This window comes from Diadema antillarum, unplaced genomic scaffold, assembly GCF_040938485.1.
Source record: "Diadema antillarum isolate AM-2024a unplaced genomic scaffold, OU_Dant_1.0 scf00000086, whole genome shotgun sequence".
NCBI classification, from domain to species: Eukaryota; Metazoa; Echinodermata; class Echinoidea; order Diadematoida; family Diadematidae; genus Diadema; species Diadema antillarum.
Window position 1 is genome coordinate 2,399,448 of NW_027270975.1, and position 20,493 is coordinate 2,419,940.

Consider the following 20,493-nt stretch of genomic DNA (forward strand, 5'->3'; position numbering starts at 1 on the left):
TCTGGCTGTACGAAATGCTTGTGTGTCACGCTCATCGGCGTACAGTACTTCTAAAAGCTTCTCTTTGGTGGATTTACGAAGTTCCTTTAATGCCTTTTGGAATATCGAAGGATCGTGCCGTTTGTTAGATGCCTTGGCAGAAGGAGTATTATTGACGAGTTTTTTTGGACTATCCATCATGGAAGAGAGACGAAAGTCGCTTCCAGCCGCTTCGGCCGAAACAGGCGAGGCTGTGGCGTACTCGGCGCCCAACTCCGCTGGCCCAGCGGTGAAGTCCTTTCCCGTTATCAACGAAGATTCTGCCTGTTCAGGTGCTTCGGCCACCGCTGCTGCTGCTACTTCGACAGACGACCAAATACCCGAAGTGAATGTTGGAGGAGGAGAAGAGATCCCAAGCCTTAATGGAATACCGATGCCTTTATCTCCAGACACCCCTGTTGTCTCTGGTCCTGGTCCTATTCTAGTAGGAGACCAGCCGTCGGAGGAGATCCAACAAATTTTGGCCGTTGTGGCGGACGCCAACGTATCGGCGAGTGCCGCTACCGCGTCCTCCTCTGGGGGCGAGGGTACGTCCGCCAGTGGTGCGCCCGAGCAGGGAGGTGGGGACGAAGCTGATGGCTCGGGGGAAACCATAGATTTTCGCTTCACCAACACGTTGGCCCTCGATCGCTTTGCTCACTTCACCATCAAGAAGCAGACAAGTTACAGGTGAGTGGAGAAAAGTTTGAGGTAAATTTAGTAGGAGTGCAGCTCAGTGCATTAGCCATTAGAAAAAAACAAAACAAAACAAAACGAAACATTTAGCCTATAAGCTTCTCAAGGCTTTTTGCAGTGCCAGTGGTGACCTGAGTGATACAAGACTTGCCTGTATCACAAACTATGCCTTATTTCACCTATTGATGTCACATCCTTGTTTTACCTATACAGTTAGTTTGATAGATAGTTGTCGCATCTTGGTATCTTTGTCCTATAGTATTGGGAGAAAAACATTGAAAATATGAACATCGATAGTTAGTGGAATGAAGCTACACAGGTTGTACTTGCACTTCACTGGTTGAATGTGATTGAGAATGTAACACTTCCTCAGACATCCATAACTGAAAACTTGATCTTCCATGGATTGACCCAGGGTTAGCTTACCAGGTGTGGATCCAGGAATTCTGTAAAGGGGGGCGTAACTAATATTTATGGTGCCACTTCCGGGTTTCATTTCATCTTTTTTTCCTGTTTATTTCTTTTGTTTTTAACAAAAGATGGGGGGGGGGGCGTGCCCCGGTTGTACCCCCCTCTGGATCCGCCACTGCTTACTCTAGTCTATCTTTCCAGCTTAGTTCCTTGAAATGACCAACTATTTGAGGTCTATCAAAACATACACACTTTGTGTTATAAGTCGTGTCTGTGGGCTGCATGTTTTGCAAACGTCAAGATAGCTGTAATTGGACACCTATCAGCTTCCATTACGGAACCTCGTAAAACTTTATAATGGTGTGCAATTTCAGTGCATCTAGCTCTATACACAGGTTGAATTTCATGAGTACCAGATTTATTGCATTATTCAAACATGGACCTACTTCGTTGTAGGTCCATGATTCAAATGACCTCATTTCAGTCTTATTGGTACTATAGTCAAATGCAGCTACTGCTACTAGGGCTTCTACTGTGCAGTACGATACTTATTATAATTATAATGTTAATGATGTCAATAATGATAATGCTGGTAATCTTACTGATAATTATGATAACTGACAGTGAATAGTGATTATACTATATCATCATATATCACTATATCTAATATCATCATCACTAGTAGAAAGTGAAGTACACTATAATGTACAATGTCAATACATGTATGCATGGGACTTCACAGACCTATCTTACTGAGTGTTGTATCTTGTATGGGCTGAAATCATCAAAATGCTACACAAAAAAATGTAGAAATGCTAAGAAATGCACATTTTACCTGAGATTTAGAAGAAGATGCAGATTTATCACAAGATTTTACCACTCAAATTGTTTGAAATGTTCACATTTGACCTGTTACTATACAATAGGAAATTTGAGCTTCATTTACCGTTTTTCTGTTTGTTGTCCGTGCTTGGTACGAATGTGTATGGTGAATGATGGGTATGAATGCAGTGATGCATGAATAAGATATTAAAGATGTTGATAATTCCGTTCTGGAAAAAAAAAATGTCTGGAATTATAATGTGATTTTGCACCGTGCAAAAAGATAACGTTTTGTGGAGTGTTACATAGTGTTCATATGAAGAGTAATAATCATGAAATGACATAGTACAATATCAACTGTGTCAATATTGATGTCTACATCAATCTCCTGATTTTAAATCAGCATTAAAGCATTTATGATATTAGTATAATTCTCCTATTAACATGCTTCACCCAAAGGCATACTGTACTTGAAGCAAAATGTTCACCTGAGCTGAAGAGATATGATTATATAGGAAGGAAATGAATGATCATTTTTTCAGGTTGACATTTGCTCCTTTTCTTAAACAGTCAATCAAACAAAACAGACCCAATTTAATTAATAAAAGCAATCAAACAAACTTTTAGAAACACAAGTTATGTGACACAGTGGATGAAGTTGTTTCACTTCACTAGTAAAATGAAGCTGAAAAAAGAAAGTCCATGGCAAACATAGTGTCCCTCTATAACTCTCATGTCATTTCAAGCACACATCCTGTGCACTGTAAAGTGTACATATTCATGGTACTTGGTGAATGATGCACACAGACCGACCAAAAATAGGTTCCTGTTCATTTACATATATAGACACAAGTTCTTGACAAAAAGAGGGGTCAAAGGGCATCTCCTGGGATGAAGACTCTGAGTGTGGACAAATCAGTTTACTCTGTGACTTCACTGTTGACTGACCACTCTGTTCAACTTATCTTAAATGTACATCTTAAGTGCTGATCTGGTGTATGTATTAATCAAGGTGCTGGGAAACTTAATGGTAGAACTTGGGCAATTTATTTCAAATAGTAGTCTAACAGACAGTGAGTCATACAAAAAGACTGAGAGAGAATTGAGAAATACAAGTCCAGATTAACATTTAAATTGGTTTGATGATCTTATCAGTAATTTGTTGGAATAATGTACAACATGTTTTTCAGCAAATCATATCAGTACCCAGGTTGAATGTTTTATTCAGAAGTTTTCAACATCCTTATGCAGTCACATTAGAGAATATTCTAAGAACAATAGCAATGCTATAATTAACACATGAATGGAACTTTCTTACATTGCCTTCTGTAATGACAGGCTTTGTTTGCACTGCATTAAAAAAAAAGATATACAACTGTTTATGTATTTGTTTATTGCAAGTTTAGTATTGTTGAAAAAAGACTACATGTACATGTATGCTGAGGCTTCCCCAAATGACCATTTTATTGATTCATCCATACTCAATGCTGTCTTTGTGCCTGACCTTACTAAACTTTTATTGACTTCTCAATTCTTTACCCAAGGGTGAATTTTGAAAATGAATTTTTCTTTCTTTTCATCAACAAGATGCCAATAAAATATATAACTCTCTATACCACAATAGAATTGTTTGTCTATTAGGGCTTCATGTCTTTTCTTTAAAAATCTAAGGGTACACTCAAGGAAGTAAGTCGCACCTTTAAGCACTCCTTCGCAATCAACAAACAACATGTAGATTAGAAAGACATTCCAAGAGACAATCTTTTGAGTAGTGGTGTATTGATGCTGGCATACCCCGCGTTTGTAATGGCAATAACATATGACCTCATGTCTATACCAGCCGAGGAAACCACATGGGGAATCCGAGCGAGCTTGCAAGAGTATTTATCTGGCCCCGCTTGCTGATTTCGGTTTTTGATGTGGTGCAGCTCTTTATAGTGTCTAATATCTTTTGATTCTGATATTACAATATTATACTGAGATAAGAGAATGTTGAAATTGCACATTGTAATCATGTAGTATTGGCAATAATAATGATAATGTGTACATATAATATACAATTGTTAATTGATTAAATATGAATAGTGAATTTTTTGTATGATTTTTGTTATGATATGATACACACATGAAAATCAAATGTAGAGGCTAATATCGTAGTATGCATTTCTAAGAAGAAAATATAAAAAATGCTAATGATGTCAAGATGATGATGGTGATAGTGAAAATGGTCATTATAATCATAATTATAATCATAATCATAAAACTTAAAAATGAATAAAATAATTGTATTCATATCATTTCAGTTTTCTTTGGTGAAGGCACGAATCTCTCTTACGTGTGCTGTCTAGTATTGGGCACGTGCTCATCTTCTGGACCCCCCATGCGTTCTCTGTGCCGAACTTGTAAACCGAACTTGGTTTGATGTAGGATATGATATTTCATATTCAAGTCAGGCTCATGTAGCAAGGTATTTTACCAGCTCCCCCTTATGTTCTCCTTTGATTCTCTGTACCTTTTTTGCTTCTGTTTCTTTCCCCCTCTCTTAATCTGGAGTGGGCTCCTGCTCCAGAGTTGCAGCGGGAGTGACAGGCAAGCACTTGACCCGATATTGCATCCTTGACTTCTCTGGCAATGAGGGAAACAAAATATGAATGCAGGAGTAGCTTTACTGACAGCTCATGATGTTTGTTTCGTGAAGTTTGAGATGTGCCAACTGACATTCTCGCAGATTTCCTTGTTAGCAAGCACTAGAATGCATGATGATGGTTCTCTTCAGATACTGAACTTTTTTCATGTACATTGTATGTTGCCTGGCACTCCATTTGAAATTGAATTGAAATAAATGGTTAGCATGGTGGTATAGAATACGAGGTATAAAACACAACTGGAAAGATCCAATATTTCTGCGTACAAGAAAATCCGCTGTGTTCACATGTTGTGATGGTAAAGCTCAGAGGTCTGAGATTTCCTCAATCAGAATTGGTCGAATACATGACATATGGAAGGTGAATCTATAATGCTGAACTAAATAAAAGTCCCTAAATATAAATTCTGAAGAAAAGCATAGCTAGTCTCCAAATGGGATGGATTTGGCAAATGCTTCTCTCTCATTAATTGTCAATGACAACTAAACTGGGGCTTGTCTTTCATAAGTTTTAGCAATTGATCCTAGTGTCAATCGTTCATTTGGCAAATATGGCTTGAATGGGAACTTGTGATCCATAACTTTTATATTGAGGTTTGAGGCCTAAAATGACATCGATTTGGGTAGAGTAGCTGTAACATACTGCCGCAAATTTCACCAACTAGACTCAGGATTTTTCCACATATCCTGTGTATCATTCATTTTTTTTGTTTTTTGTTTTTTTCAACTATATGCAGAATTTTGACTTAATTAGGACCTGTGATGCGCAGTGGCATTAATTTGCTTTTCTTATAAAAGTTAATCTATATATTGGCATAGTAGAATTTGGTAAAAGGATATGAATTGCAAAGGTAAAAAAAAAATTCTTTAAACTGAGATATTTTTGAGTTTGGAATTATTGTAAATTTAGTGTTTTAGGTAGTAGTTATGGATCACAAGTATATGACAGCATCTTTAAAGTCAAAAAGAGAACATTTCCTTGTGTTTTAAGCCTTCTTTCAAATGAACTTTACATTCAACCATTTACAATTGCCTGAAACCAATCGCTCTTTCATAGATAGATTTCCAATATATAGGATTGTAATTTGCAGTACTGTAAATAAATGCTACCGTATTCGCTGGTGATAAGGCTACAATATTCTTAACAAAACAACAACAACAACAACAACAAAAAACAGTATTTTTTTTCACACTAGTTTATGTCACACGAAATGTGCAGAAATTTCCACACCACAAATATTTCCGCTTTTACAGTACCAGTAAACTGCCCTGCATGCACCAGTGTCAGAGGTATCGCAGTAGCGCTATCAATACCTGTAAATCACATGTATGCTCTTTTTCACAGAAGTTTTATTCTCAAGCTATATCAACATTTCATTCACAGATGCATAATAATTCTTCACATGATATGCTCAATCATTATTTGATATCCTGACATAGAACTTGTGTCATCATTTTGGTTTGTAGGTCTGCAAAATGAAACAACAGATTAAAAGTAACAATTAGCAAAAATACTAATGCAGTTTATTATCAAACTCTGGAAAAGTAATGAAAGTTTTGATCAGAATGAAATCCTTCTGCATTTTTTTTTTTCTCTTCTAATTTGCAGAATTGGGATGTGGCTTATACGGCCCTCTGGGCTTTATAAAATCGCCAGACTGCAATTAAATTCTGAGTTGCAGTCATCGTGAAGTGATTATATGAAACAGGACCCTGAAATTGGGTTCATGGCAGATTAGGTGGGCTCTGAAATTGGGTGACTCGAAACAACCCTCTCTGCACAAAAACAATCTTCAAGCATGCATATCTATGGATGCGTGGGTTCAGTATGCTCTGTTCGTCTCAGTAACACTTAATCATTACTTCTGAAAAGCAAGACTATGACCCCCAAGGGAATTGAACCAGACACCCATGGGAGTACTGGCTGGACTGGAAAGTTAGTCTCATGCCTTTGAATTATTTATTCTCTATTTTGTCTGCTCATCTTAAATTTGTACATTAGTGGCAATGAATGAACAGTACACGAAAAAAAAATGGAGATTCCTCACCCTATCTGCCAGCTGCCACTTCCTGTGACCTTAAACTTGTAATCATTGTGATACGATGTCCTTGATTTATCATCTGTTAACCACTACAGGAAATTGTGAGCGTTTGTGAGTTTTTCAATCTGATTGATATTTTACCCCAAATTAAATATCGTTTTGATTGAAAGCTGTTATGGATGGAACCATATTGAGAGTAGTACTTAGAAATCATAACCAAATTCACTGAGTCTTCTTACTAGTTTTAGGGCATCTCAAAATATTTACCTTGGCACAATGACTGTGCTTTTTTTTTTTGTCTGCATGATTCTCATTGCTCATTTTGTTTGTGGTTGAAAACACAGAGAGGAAAGAAACTCAAATTTTGTTTTAAGTGTGATTTTCCATGACAGAAAGCACTTCCTCTGTCTTGGAACTGTTTGTAAAAACAGGATGCTCATTGTATATGTTGAGAAGAGTGCTAGAACATTTCTTTTGAGAAAATGTGACACTGTAATGATGAGTATTTTCGCATGAGCAATTTTTTTTTTTCCACTGGGCTGGGTAAAATGAATTTTGTGTGTTTTTTATTCAGCAGAATCAAGGCATTTTCTAGTTGCACATAAGAAACAAGCATAAATATCACATGCTTTTATTTCCATGCTAACATCTAGTAGCACGAAATGCGCAAATATTTCAACACCGTGAAAATTTCTACTTTTGCAGTATAACTTGCTTCATTTCATGTGTAATTCTCTGGGATCTGATGATATGGTATATTTCTGTTTCCTACCAAAGAGAATGGCTACATGAAATTGTTAATTAGGTGATACGCTATCAGCGTATCACCTATTGTGATTGTCAAAATTTCTCTTTTTTTTTGTTCTTCTTTCTTTCTGCCACATTTTGTGTCGTCAATATCTCAACAATGACATTACGGAATAACATGACATTTTCAGTCAACATGTCTCATAACAATATCTAGCCACAATAAGGTTTTCATGACAGTAACATATCTATGACGTCATCTAGGCGCCATTTTGTGATTTTCGGACCTTGTCACATGATCGATCATAACTTCATAACTAGATATCATTTCTGTATCATTTTCGTTGGACATAAAGTTCAGGTCACGCTCTATCTTACATTTTAACGCTAGTTACCCAGGTCATCATTACGCGCGCGTTTGCGCGCGTCAAAATTTTAAAAGGCTCAAAACGACTTCCCAATGGGAAATCTCGAAGTTTCAGACAATTTTAAGCATTTCAAACATTTTCTCGCGTGCGCGTCCGTCCGCGCAATTTCGCGCGCAGAGGGCGTAACTAACATGAAAATGCAATTTTTTTGACTGATTTGGATTTCTGATACTTTGAGTAACAATAATCATTGATTTCCGATCGATTTTGACCTATAACAAAGGAATGCACTGGCGTCAAAGTTGAAATTCCGCGCGCGCGTCTTTCTGCAAATATAGTGAAAAAACGTGTCTTTGTTTATTTCGCCATAGCTCTTTAAATCGTCCTTTGACCCTATATTTCTATTGCATATTACAAAAGCATATGAATTGGAAATAACGTTTCAAGTACCGATTTTGCCAGGAAAACTCATGACGTCATCATATCATCATCTGAAATCAAAAAAGTGGAATTAATTTTTTTGAGGTACTGTTTCTGACATTCATTTGCTCGTATCTCTATTGTTTAAGCTTAATATTACCCCAAATTGAGATATGTTTTGCTTTGAACATTTGCCTTTCAAGTCCATGTCATGGTTTTGAAATTTGATGACGTCATCATACTTTAAATTGTGATTAAAAGTAAAGACACAAAATCGGACAAGTTTACGTGTTATGTCTATGGGAGGTGATTTTTTTTTAAACCATGCATTGACTTAACAACGTTTAAGCACCTTTATCTCAGCTGATTTTGCTTCATTTCCTCTGAAACTTTAGTATGTTGTAGCTGAGACAATAAGCTGCAGTAATCATGCATTTTATCCTTTGAAATCTCCTCATCAGATTGACAATTTTGCAGTTTAAAACTGAAAATGAAAATGGAATGTGGACAAAACGATTCCTCATGTATCTTTCACACATACATAAGTTTACGTTCCCCATATTTTCTCGTCGAGACGTATGGCCGAGTGGCTAAAGCCGACGTCTCAGAGACGTGAGGTTGCGGGTTCGAACCCCACAAGATCACGAAACAAAATACTTAGCTATTTTACTTTTTTTTCTTCAATTTTGTATTACATATTCGTCCATGTAGAAATCACGTTCGTATATAAACGCACCTATACACACACACAGACACACACACACGCCATATCCCTCTTTTTTGTTTGTTGGAGACCACATTGCTTCGACTGCAGCAAAATTTTGCAGGTTGACTTTGTCAAACCGATCATAGTATGTAATGATGACGACTGAGGTGTTGTACTTTGAACAATTGTCTTTCAAGACGATGTCATTGTTTTGTAATTTGATGACGTCATTACACTGAAAATTGTGATTAAAGGCAAGGTATGAAAACCAGCCGATTATAGGTTTTACATCTGTGGGACGTATTTTTCCCAAGTTGCCAGAAATGGCATAGCGACCTCAGTCGTTACAAGGCCGCTTTTCCGTCTAGCAATGCAATAGATGTTCACACGGCCACGTTGGTTGAGTGGGCATTCACTTTCCCCCTGTTATATCTATACATTGTTGTTTTTTTTTTGTCTTACCATTTCCGTGGATGACCCGTGGCCGAGTGGTTACAGAAACGGTTTCACATGCACGCTCAATATAACTTCAATGTGCCTATATCACATTCTTTTCTTTGTCGATCACAGATGACTGTCATCTGATGACCACAAGCGTATCACCTAACTCGTCCTCAATGTGACGAGTTTTCATGTCTCGTTTCTTCTAGGTTTATTTCAAATTTATTCTGATCTCTTACTGTATGTTTACTGCATAACAGTCAAATTTACTTTGTGTGAGGTGGTCACCATAAAAAAAGAGAATAACAGTTCTGATATCAAATTTGGTTATGATACATATAGTGTGTATCAGATGAAGGAACTGCTTTTAAGAATAAAGGAATATCATAGAATGACTGAAGTCACATGTGTTCAGAAGAAGAGTGTTCTTTCACATGAAATGTCCAAACCCTGGTGTAGACTTGATATTTCCTGCTTGCTACTGTACTAACTAAACCTCTGTGACAATTACCCATGTTACATTCTTGTATTTGAATTTGCATTTTAATTCATATACTGATTTTATATTGTCATTTAAAAAAAAGAGTACTGTATTATGATGTGATTAGTTTAGTTTTGATGATGACAAAACATCCTTTGTCTTCAATTTGTTCCACAGCAAAGTATGAATTGCCTTTGTTCAGTCCTGCTGGCCTAATGCAGTCTATAGAACTACTATGATGTGATGGCAACTAAAATCTGTGGGTGCTTGCTTACTATATTATAAACTGTGTTGCATACTTTTATTTTATAAAGTCTGTCAAATTGGATGAGTGGAGGGGATGGGACACTGCTTCATTTATTATCATTTAGTGTAAACAAACAGGAGGGTATTGTGGGGAAACTTTATTTTAGGATATACAGCCTGTACCAAAATTACAATGGGCACGGAAAGATATTATCATGGCTTACTCTGGCATGAAATATATATGTGTGTATTAACTGTATATATTTTGTACCCACGTAGAGCAGTATTGAGCTCTACTAGCACAGTGACACATGAACTCCCAGTGTCTTGATATCCCCATTGCACATTCTTCTTCCACCCACTGTTTTATCAGTACGCCATTTGGTAGTCTCCTTGACCAGACTCTGGTGTAGATTTTATTCGTTCCCTTACAGTAATAACAAATGTTTCATACAGGTACTTTTTGGAGAGAGTATTTGTACATCATTCAAGAAATGTTTGAAGTGTTTGACAATGTGATGCGCTCAATTATTCTTGAACTTTTTGTCAAAGCATTCTTACACAATGCGTAGTTCCAGAAACTGCTAACTCCATAAAAAGTCACTGTCATATTCATATCGATGTATTTACAAATAAAAATATATCTTTGATGTTGTACATCACTTGTAATTAATACAAAATTGCATATGATTATAATGATTCTTTAACCTTCTCGCCATTGTCATTAACAAAAATAGCTGTCTCTTTATCTAATGAGACAGTTGACAGAGGTGATACAATTAAACCTTACTTGTAAATTTCCTTTGTCCTTAACTCTATATAAATAACTTATTAGATCTACAATCTGTAATATCAATGTTATAACTTTATAATTCATACTTTCAAATCTGTCAAAATTCTCTCATTTCTCCTGAAGCAAATCATCCTGAAATATTCACGACCAATTTTGTGTCGGATATCATCAGTAGATTTCAGTTTTACAAATTACCATGCTGAGAAATTCATCTTCCTTTGTCTGGTTTAATTGCAATTTGCTTTCATTTTTTTTTTAAAGCCACATGAAGCACAGACTTGAAGCCATGTGGATCCTGTGTGTCTGTGTCTTCTCACCTCCTAGTGAAAACTGACTTTCACTCTCAGTTTCTTTATGAGTACTTTTATGGAGGAGGTGTGAAATCGCTTGGATTTTATGGTGAGACCACTCTACACAGATTAAAGACCAAGTTGATATTCATTGTTAATCTGTTTCCAAAGTGGACATGCTACACTGTTTCATAGCATACTGTCATAGATATAATGTTTTAATAAAGGATATATAGAAATGATGTGCATTTATGTAGAATATATATTTTTTTGATATGAAAAATAATGTCATGAATGAAAAACATATCTCTTTCAAAATCATAGGAACAAATCGGCAGGTGAATGTAATTTTACAACAGTTCAGTAGACTTAATGTTAGTCCAATTGGTACTGTGTGAAACTGGGGAACTTATGCTTGACAAGGAAGATAGTTTTAATCATGAATCCAATAACCCTGATTTGCAGAATATCAACGAGAAACCAAGGTGGACCTTTGTTTGGTAACCCACGAGGTAGGGATATTAAAGTTTGTGAATTTTTAGAAGTGTGTGAGAGGGAAATTATGATTTAAGATTAATCTTGAGTAACTTTAACAGAATTATTACTTATTCTTGATTATTGATTGATTGATTCTGATACAAAGTGTGAAGGACACTCATAGGGCTTGTTGTAGTTGGTCACTAATCTCAAGTGGATAGCAAGTTGACTCTGTAAGATCCATTTTCCATTCCATTTGTTTCGTTTTATTTCATTTCCAACAATACAAAACATTTCTACACAAAATAACACAATATCATTACAATGCAATAACAAAGAAAGATACTGTGAATTAAACAATACTACACTTCACTTTCTGATGATATTAAATTGAAATTAAACTGCTGGAAATGGAGGAGATGTGCTGAAAAGCCAAGCTTGTATTTTGCAGTCTCCTCATGGATAATAACGGATTACTGAACAGAACTAACAACACCACGCAAGGAGATCGTGATGCAGTAAAGAACAAATAATGATAACATGATATTGTTGGTTTCCGATATTTAGATCAAAGAAGGTCAAGTTGTGACTTGCAGTAAACCAGCAAAAAATACCTAACCTTCCAGGTATGGGAAAGGATAGTGAAAAAATTCCCAACAGCAGAATACCAAAACTGAAAGGAACTGTATGGATATGGTGGATTTCCCATCTGCCCTCTGGAGGAGGGATTGTGGTGAAGAAATTTCCCAGAGTGTTCTAGTTCTAGGTGACACCCTGTCTCACAGTCACTGCCAGGAAGTGGAGGGGTTATGCAGTCAGGAGCGACGACGACGTATACAGCATATAGGAAACTGGGTCACCGTCAAGGACAGTCAGTTACGCCTGGAGTTGAGTTCGTAGGTCAGTGAGCCGAAAATGTCGCAAAGTTTTACAATAGGCTACTTTGCTCCACTGAGTTACTTAAAAAAAAAAGAGATTATCATTGTCATCTTGTGTTTACGAGTGCCTAGGTTCTTTGGTGGTGTGTTTGTTTGTTTGTTTATAGATTTATTTTTAGTCATGGTCAAGGTTTGCAATCATACACTTGCAGCTTTTTTAATCATGACAACAACACTAAATTGTTGTAATCTGCTTCATATCCAATTTTCATATAATTGTTTTTTCTTGTTTTACAAAAACAAAACACCCTCTGTACAGATCAACAGCTAAAATCTCTCAGTATTGTTGGGTACTTGGTTGTGTACATTGTCAATGTGATTTTCATGTGATGGGCTTCAGAAGGTTAAAGGGAGTGAAATCCTAATATATATATACATACATATATAGATATATATATTTAATTGATTGATTGATTAAGTGAATGCAGCAACACTAGTAGCACATGTCAGTTAAAGTTTGAGGAAAATCACATAATCTATTTCAAAGTTATGAATCTTTAAAGTTTTGATGCCGCCATAGCTGGATGAGAAGACTACAACATTTTGTGACGTCATGTATGGACAGTGTTATTTAGAGACAAGATGAAAAAAAAAAATCAACATCTTTTCACTTTTGTAGGATTATAGAAGAGTTCTTGACTTACCGTACCTCTTTCATGATAGAGGGGAGATAATTACCCTTAAGATATGTGTGTAAAGTAGAGGAAATGTGTACTTTTCATGAGATATGAGATTATGTGGAATTCTCGTCATATTTTCTGAATATCCTTTTTCCTGCACTGGCATCTCAAACTGTTGCAGTCTTCTCATCCAGCAATGGAAGCACTGAAGTTAAAAATTTGGAACTTTTGAGTGGATCGTGCGATTTTCGACAAATTTCATTTGTGTTCTTCTATCCCTGCTACATCTACTCAATCTACATAATATGTGTATCAATGTGAGTAGTTCCCTTTAAGAGGGAAAGGGCACAGCCAGAGGCTAGTGTCAGGATGGTCACCATTGTGGTGGTTTCAGTATCATAGAGATTTACCCCCTGTTCAGACGCAAGCCAGTTTATACCAAAACTCGATAAAGAAACGACGTACAAATGTATAAAGAATCATCGTATAGCCGACAGACCGTTCAGATGCTAATTTCGACCATACCGGAAAAACGTCGTATAGATGTGCAGTTTCTCACTGCGCATGTTGTTATGGTCATGAGTGACAGGTACAAGGTCACCTTTCGTGCTCGCTCCCATTAAGCCCCGCCCAGTTATTCCATTCTATGGTCGCCATACATTCAGATGCACAATGGACCCGATTGAATGCTGATTCGTTGTCGAGTTCTAGTTCAAAACGATGCTCTGACCGTCGTTTCGCTGTACGTCATTTCGTTAGTCAGTGTTCAGACGTATAAATTCATTGTATACAGCTGTAGCTATACCGTTTTGGTATAGCTATACTGTTCTAGTATAAATTTTTTTTGCGTCTGAACACCCTGTTAAGAATCACTTCCAAGGTGTGGATGTCCTACACAGGGACAGGGAGTGAAGATCGCCCAGAGGCTGCTATCCCAGTCAAGCGAATTGCTTTCTCCAATACCTATTTAGATATTATGAAATGTATTTTATAAACCACTATGGTGGTTTGGTGCCTATATTAGACATGTAAGTTTTTTGACTACTCTTGTTTATCTTGATGTGAAAATTGAAACTAAAATGAAATATAAATAGATTACCAATAGCTTGAAATGTAATGGCTGTCCACTAGGCATGATATGAATGCCTTACACACCAGTTTTGTCAAAGGGAAGTAAGCTAGCTGTATGTAATGTAGCTCTCTCTGTGCCATGGTGGTCTGTTGCTGCGCCACTGGGTGCAGTATGCTGTGGTTGTGGTCCCAGAGTTATCGGCAGAGTACCATCTCTCCTTGATTTCCACCCACGCACCTCCTAATCAATTCACTGGGTGTTGCAATGGACAGAGTTCCACAGCTGGTCACATAGTCGCATATCATGCGGGCACGTAGACCTGAATATGTTACCCCTATGTACCACCAAAGACAAACTTCAGAGGAGATTTTACAACATAGAATTACGAAACAGCCACATAGTAATATCAGGGATATAATGGAACTTATTTTGACATTGACATTGGTTACTTGTGATTTTGCAGCAGACTTTGTCATAAGAAATGCAAGCTCTGCAGTTGAATATTTTGTTAAGTTTAGAGTTGAAATCTATCAAAAATTGATATATCCAAATATTAAAATGACAATGTTGATGAAAATAGGATGTTGGAGATATATAGTTTATTATCAACGTCCATAATTGAAACAGAAGAACTATGATGAATGTGCTCCTCATTATTGCATGACAGTATGCCATAACTTGTTATTCACAGAATATGTCATTTCAAATTGCCAGTGGAGGGTAAATTTTCTTTGATATTGGCATTATTGCTGGAGGGAAAAGGTTCAGTAAATATTGCATAAAAAGTGTATCATACACCCTGTAACTGTATGTTCAGCTGTATGTGAGCCATCCTTATGAGGCCTAGGCCCAAGTACTGTATACGTCGTATATTTTGCAAGTCCGGTACTCCTCACAAATTTAACATGTGAAATCATTAACTCTGACCTTCATGTGAATGCAAAGTGCACCCATACATCGTCTCCCTTCATTGCTCTACTCCACGATCACAAATTTAACTACTTGCGAAATTGTCGGAAAGTCACGATTCACAAAAAAATTGGACTTGCTAAATATACAGCGTATTATACTCGCAGATATTAGCTGGTGTTCATCATGGCACTTGGGGTCTGCTATGCTATGTTGTGGAGTATACATATCATGTACAGAATTCACATTTCTGAAATAACTATACAGTGATGTACCTTTTGTACCTGCAAAACATATCAATATCTGCTTTGAAAAGAACACACAGAAATGCCTATTGGTCTTGCAAACAATGCATTCATAAAAAGCCACCAAAGCAAGTTTCTGCAGGTATTGTGTGGATGCAAAGATAGCTGCAATATACTGTATTTGCTGTTTCCCATCTTCAACGATCTATTTGAGAGAGTACAATGACATGGCCTTTTGTTGTATGCATGAACCACACCCTGCCTCCTTGTGAAAAGCTTTCCCAATAGCAGTGCAGATGTGAGTTTAACACAGCAACAAGTGCAGTCACATCATTAACATTTGAAACCTTAAAGAGATGATGTATGTAAGTAGTCACTCTATGAAAGGATTCCTGGTTTAAAAAGGCTCTTCAGAATGACTTCAGTGGAATGATTGGAAGATGTGGTCGAGTTCTTATTTAACTCTTTACATGCCAGACAAATTGCAGCTCTATGAGATTTGTGAGTATTATATGGTGCAATATTGTCACTTTGGCAAGCGAAGTTCTAGGCCTAATACTGCAAAATTCACACAAAAACAGAAAAGGTGCTCTCAGCTACCAGATTATATCACACCAAGCATTGTTGTTTTGAAGGTCGCTGTAGGTAGGATTATCATGGCCATTAGTTGTTCAGACCCAGAGGAGGTTTTGTCCACTTCTTACGCTTCAATCCACCATTAACGACATACTTGAGAAGGATGTGGATTGGAAATGAAGAGATGTTATAGTATGGTTCAGTTTAATGTGAATAAGTTCAAACCCGTATATAATGTGAGCATATGCAGTGCATAGCAGTGCATAAGCTTTTATGGGCAACATGTTAGATATCAAATAATCATTGCGATTACTACACATACATGCTATTGTGCACTTGTAACAAAAGAGTTTTTGCACTTAGCAATTGTTCGTGCGTCCAACGAGAGATGCTTTGCCGCATGTCCAGTAATATTTAGTAATAACAAGTAGCAAGAGTTTGTGCACGTAGCAAGTGTTCGCACTTTGCAGGAGACAGCTAGCCGTGTGTCCAGTAACCGCTGCATGGTCTCTGCATCTATGGCAAGCCTAAAGGAAAGGCATACATTTGGCCAGTGTCAGTAATTATCAGAATATGACTAAAACAATGGATTTCTGGCAAAACTTTGTCCACCATTCTATAAAACAAATGATGCACATGTCTTTTTGTGCATCAGAAGGATTATAGTAGTGTGCATGTGGTAACTATGGAAGCAAGTCTGCAGAGCCCACTAGGCTGTGCCTCCAGGGTTTAACTATTCCAATAGTTACGTTCACACGCAGTTGCCAAACTTGAAGTTTAGGTCGAAAACTTAACGGTCTATGATTAGCTCCATTTGTGAATTCACTACGCGGATTCACACGTGCACCTAAACTTTAAGTTATAACTTACAAGCGAGCCTCACTCGATGATTACCATGGAAGTGCAGAGTCTTTGCTAGATGACCTTATGCGCATACAAAATAGCGCAGCGAACAAGACGCGAGGTTCATGCTAGCTCACAAGCTCGTTGATTATTGTGTCCACACGGATCAAAACTATGAGTGGGGACCTCTTGTGGCTCGTAGAGAGAGCATAAACCCTAAAATGTCTTGTGGTTCTAAACATCGACTAAATTTTTAAGATTGCTAACTTTCGAGTGCATCCACACAGTGCTATATTACAAGCTTATCATCGAGAGTTAAGTTTTTGACCTAAACTCAAAGTTTAGGAACAGTGTGTGAGCCTAACTATAGTTACCTTATGCACACATTTCCTCCTGACAAACTTGAATCTGTGCACCAGGTATTCAGTGTAACTTAGACAGCAAAGTACTCCTGACTACTGTAAAGGGGGAGGGGGGATGCACTAAGAAAATTAACCTTCTTACCACCACTGGTAATTGTATGGCATAGTCTAGGATGGCATAGGATGGCATAAAGGTACTTTTAAGTAGATGATCCATAGAGAGCTAGGAGTGGAGATCAGTAAGTGTGAGCAGGATAAATGGTTTATCCCCTTGACCCCAGATGGCTTATCTTCTTTTAAAGGTTGGTCTAAAGTTGGTCTCCTGGGAGACTTCATGCTCCAGTTAGCATAGCATTATCAGCTCTATTAGATCCAGGTCTTAAGCACAGATTAAGGCCAAGTCCTGTGAACAAGATCCTTTTGTAAATGCTGTTTGAATTCATTTGAACCTTTCTCCACCATATGACCCCCCCCCCCATTTTCTTTTTTGTTTTCATTTTTGGTGTCATTCAAACAGACAGAAATAGTGGGTTGTCCAATCATGATAAAAGATACCAAGATTTTTTTTTTGTGCCCATTCAGATGGACAAAAATATCCCGCTCATTGCTGATTGCTATAAATTTGTCAACCAAACTGCACATGCTACTGAATTGATGACCCCTGCCCTTGTATTCGTGTGCTAGCTGTTGTGATGTGTGTTTTGATGTTTGGGTAAAAAATCTCAAATTGTTTGCTCCAGTATTCAGACACTTGCTGCTGTGCAAATTGGGTAATCCTTGAATAATCATAATAATTCCAAAATAATCGCAAGAGTTTGTAGACTTTGGATCATGATGTTGATTTGTGCTGTTTAGTGAGATTTCTACGTGTCCACACTTGCAAAAATCTAAAGATAGGGATTGCAATGTACATACCTCAAGATTTGGATCCCGGTAATTCGCATCAGTGTGAATGCGACTATTGCACGGGTCAATTGAAGTGACAGCAGATTAGCAAATCATTTCAGACATTGTGGAAGGTGAGTGTGGTACATGGCAAATGGCATTGACGTCACACAGTCCTGAGTGCATTGCAATTATGTTCCTCTCTTGTACATTTGGACAAGGTATGTTCTTTCTTTAGAGTGCAGTCCAATTAACACTGTGCAATTTTCGATTCAACTTTGCTATTTGCTCTCAGACCGATCGCAATCGGTATAATGTTATAAATACTCCCGAAATTATGAGTATGGTAGCCAAAGAGTGCAAAGTAAATGGACTCAGCTGTCACTTCAGATCCCACAGTAGTGTTTACTTTCCCTTCCTGGTCCAGACTGTGTGAACAATGATTAATTTCGCCACTGCGAATGGCAGTCACGATGCTTGGATGAGTATCGGTGGTCGCAGTGTTACCGCACAAATTATATACATTCATGTTGGAGAATGCTCACTTGAGTAGCAGTCTAGCTTAGTTTTGATGCTTATTCCGTACTCAAGTCTGCTGATTTATGAATTTGTTGGCAATGAATATGAAATATATATATGAATTGATTGAGCATTACAATCAGAAGCTTAGGGAAATGTGGACTCCCTGCTTGGACACTGTCTTGGTTACAGTTGAAATAAAAATACAAAGGTACAAAATGCTTTCTGTGTATAGAATGATGAAAAAACTTTCACATCAAACATCTGAGAGTGAAGGCAACAGTGATAGAAATGATCAAGTGCGTTTTCAGTGAACCACCAGTAAGAATTCACGATGTTCCTGTTTCATTCTGCAATAAATCATACAGTTTGTAATTCTATACCATTATTACAAGGAGGTGAGACAAAAACTTCTCATCTTCCTGATTATTATCAGCAGTCTGCCTATATGCAATGTGTGTGTGACAGGGTCAGGTTAGGATACCAAGAGGTCTAAATAATGCACCATGTGATCTTCTCAGCAGTTCAGTTTAGTTCAAATTCATTTTGTTGGGGTTTTTTTCACAGTGAAATAATATATAAACATAAATCTCACTTTCTTCAGTGACAAAAATGATGCGTGTAAATTTATACACAAAAAAAAGCAACAATCAAAAACTTACAGTAAGGATACATTGCAATGGTTGGTAAAGTAATGGAAGTGAAATTATTTTCAATATGCAATTGTGTGAAAAAAAAATGGGAGGTACCCACTAAAAAGACAGAGCTTGTAGAATGTGGGCCCCTCTTTTAATAGGTAAAAAGGTTTGGTGCAAAGATTGATGAAAAACAGCAACTAGGCAGCACAGAAGGTTTGAGAACCCACCAAGAGACTGACGGACAAACAGTTACACACAAAACAACAGCAAGCAAACTAATTAACACGAGACAAGACTGGGTCAGCAATATGACTATTTGCAGAAAAAAATTGACTTGATGACATGGCACAACAGGAAACAAAACTATAATAGCATGTCAAAAAGGTAATCAAATAAACAGAAGTATGGAACATAGACAATGATCCTCGGAGGTTTGAAGAAGGAAAAAAACAACAATAATGGAGAACTGGTTTAAAGATTTATCCTGAAATTAACCAAACTCATTACAAATAGGGGCTGTGACAATATCATTTTATGATTATTATTATTTTCTTCTTATTGAGCAGAAGGGCACTAATGGATTTATTAGCCCTGAGAGTGAGGGATTACTGACAAGGAAGGATAATAGTATCTTGCAGTCTGTACTTCGTATGAAATATGCCAAAAGTATAGTGCCAGATCATGCAAATGGGTGTCAACACAAGGCAATGTGCATTTACATTGTAAATACTATACTGGGTAAGACCAGGCTTTATCTGTGTACTATTCATACTGCCGGAAAAAAATCAGAAAAACTTTTTGGTGCTTTAGCAGAAAATGCACGTGGAGAATATGCGTAAGAAAAACTGGAATATTAGGGTTTTGGTAAATAATGTGCATAAACTTGCTGCTGTCTTTGAGGGTAGTTAGTCAGGTAGTTACATAGCTTCAACATGCTGAGGGCTGATGTCATGTGACCAAACTTGTAAGCTGCAAGCTTGGAAATGAGCATTTACACTGACAAACAACAACAACAACAAACAATAAGACTGCAGAGTTAGATATTTCTCTTGTGAGGAGGGTTTTTCAATTCCGTTTTTTCACTGACGTATAGTTCCCTACTTTAACCAAAAACTTGAATGTGCAAAAAAAAAAACACCCCAAAACAACTATTATTTTGTGTGTGTGTGTGTGTGTGTGTGTGTGTGGTAATGTAAATGCCAGTGTTGTCAATTTGTGAGGCAACTTGTTTCTATTATGCGAATATGTTGCCATTTTGAGATTATTTTCCAGAAAGAGTGCAAG

General features: G+C 37.2%; 1 protein-coding gene across 1 annotated transcript in view; it reads left to right on the plus strand.

The window, feature by feature from the left end:
• Positions 1 to 20,493, plus strand: part of LOC139717993 (diacylglycerol kinase zeta-like) — a 326,817-nt gene continuing 306,324 nt past the window's right edge. The window contains exon 1 of the mRNA XM_071629481.1: positions 1 to 708. Coding sequence (XP_071485582.1) covers positions 179 to 708 — 530 coding nt within the window. The 5' untranslated portion in view covers positions 1 to 178. The remainder of the gene's footprint in view (positions 709 to 20,493) is intronic.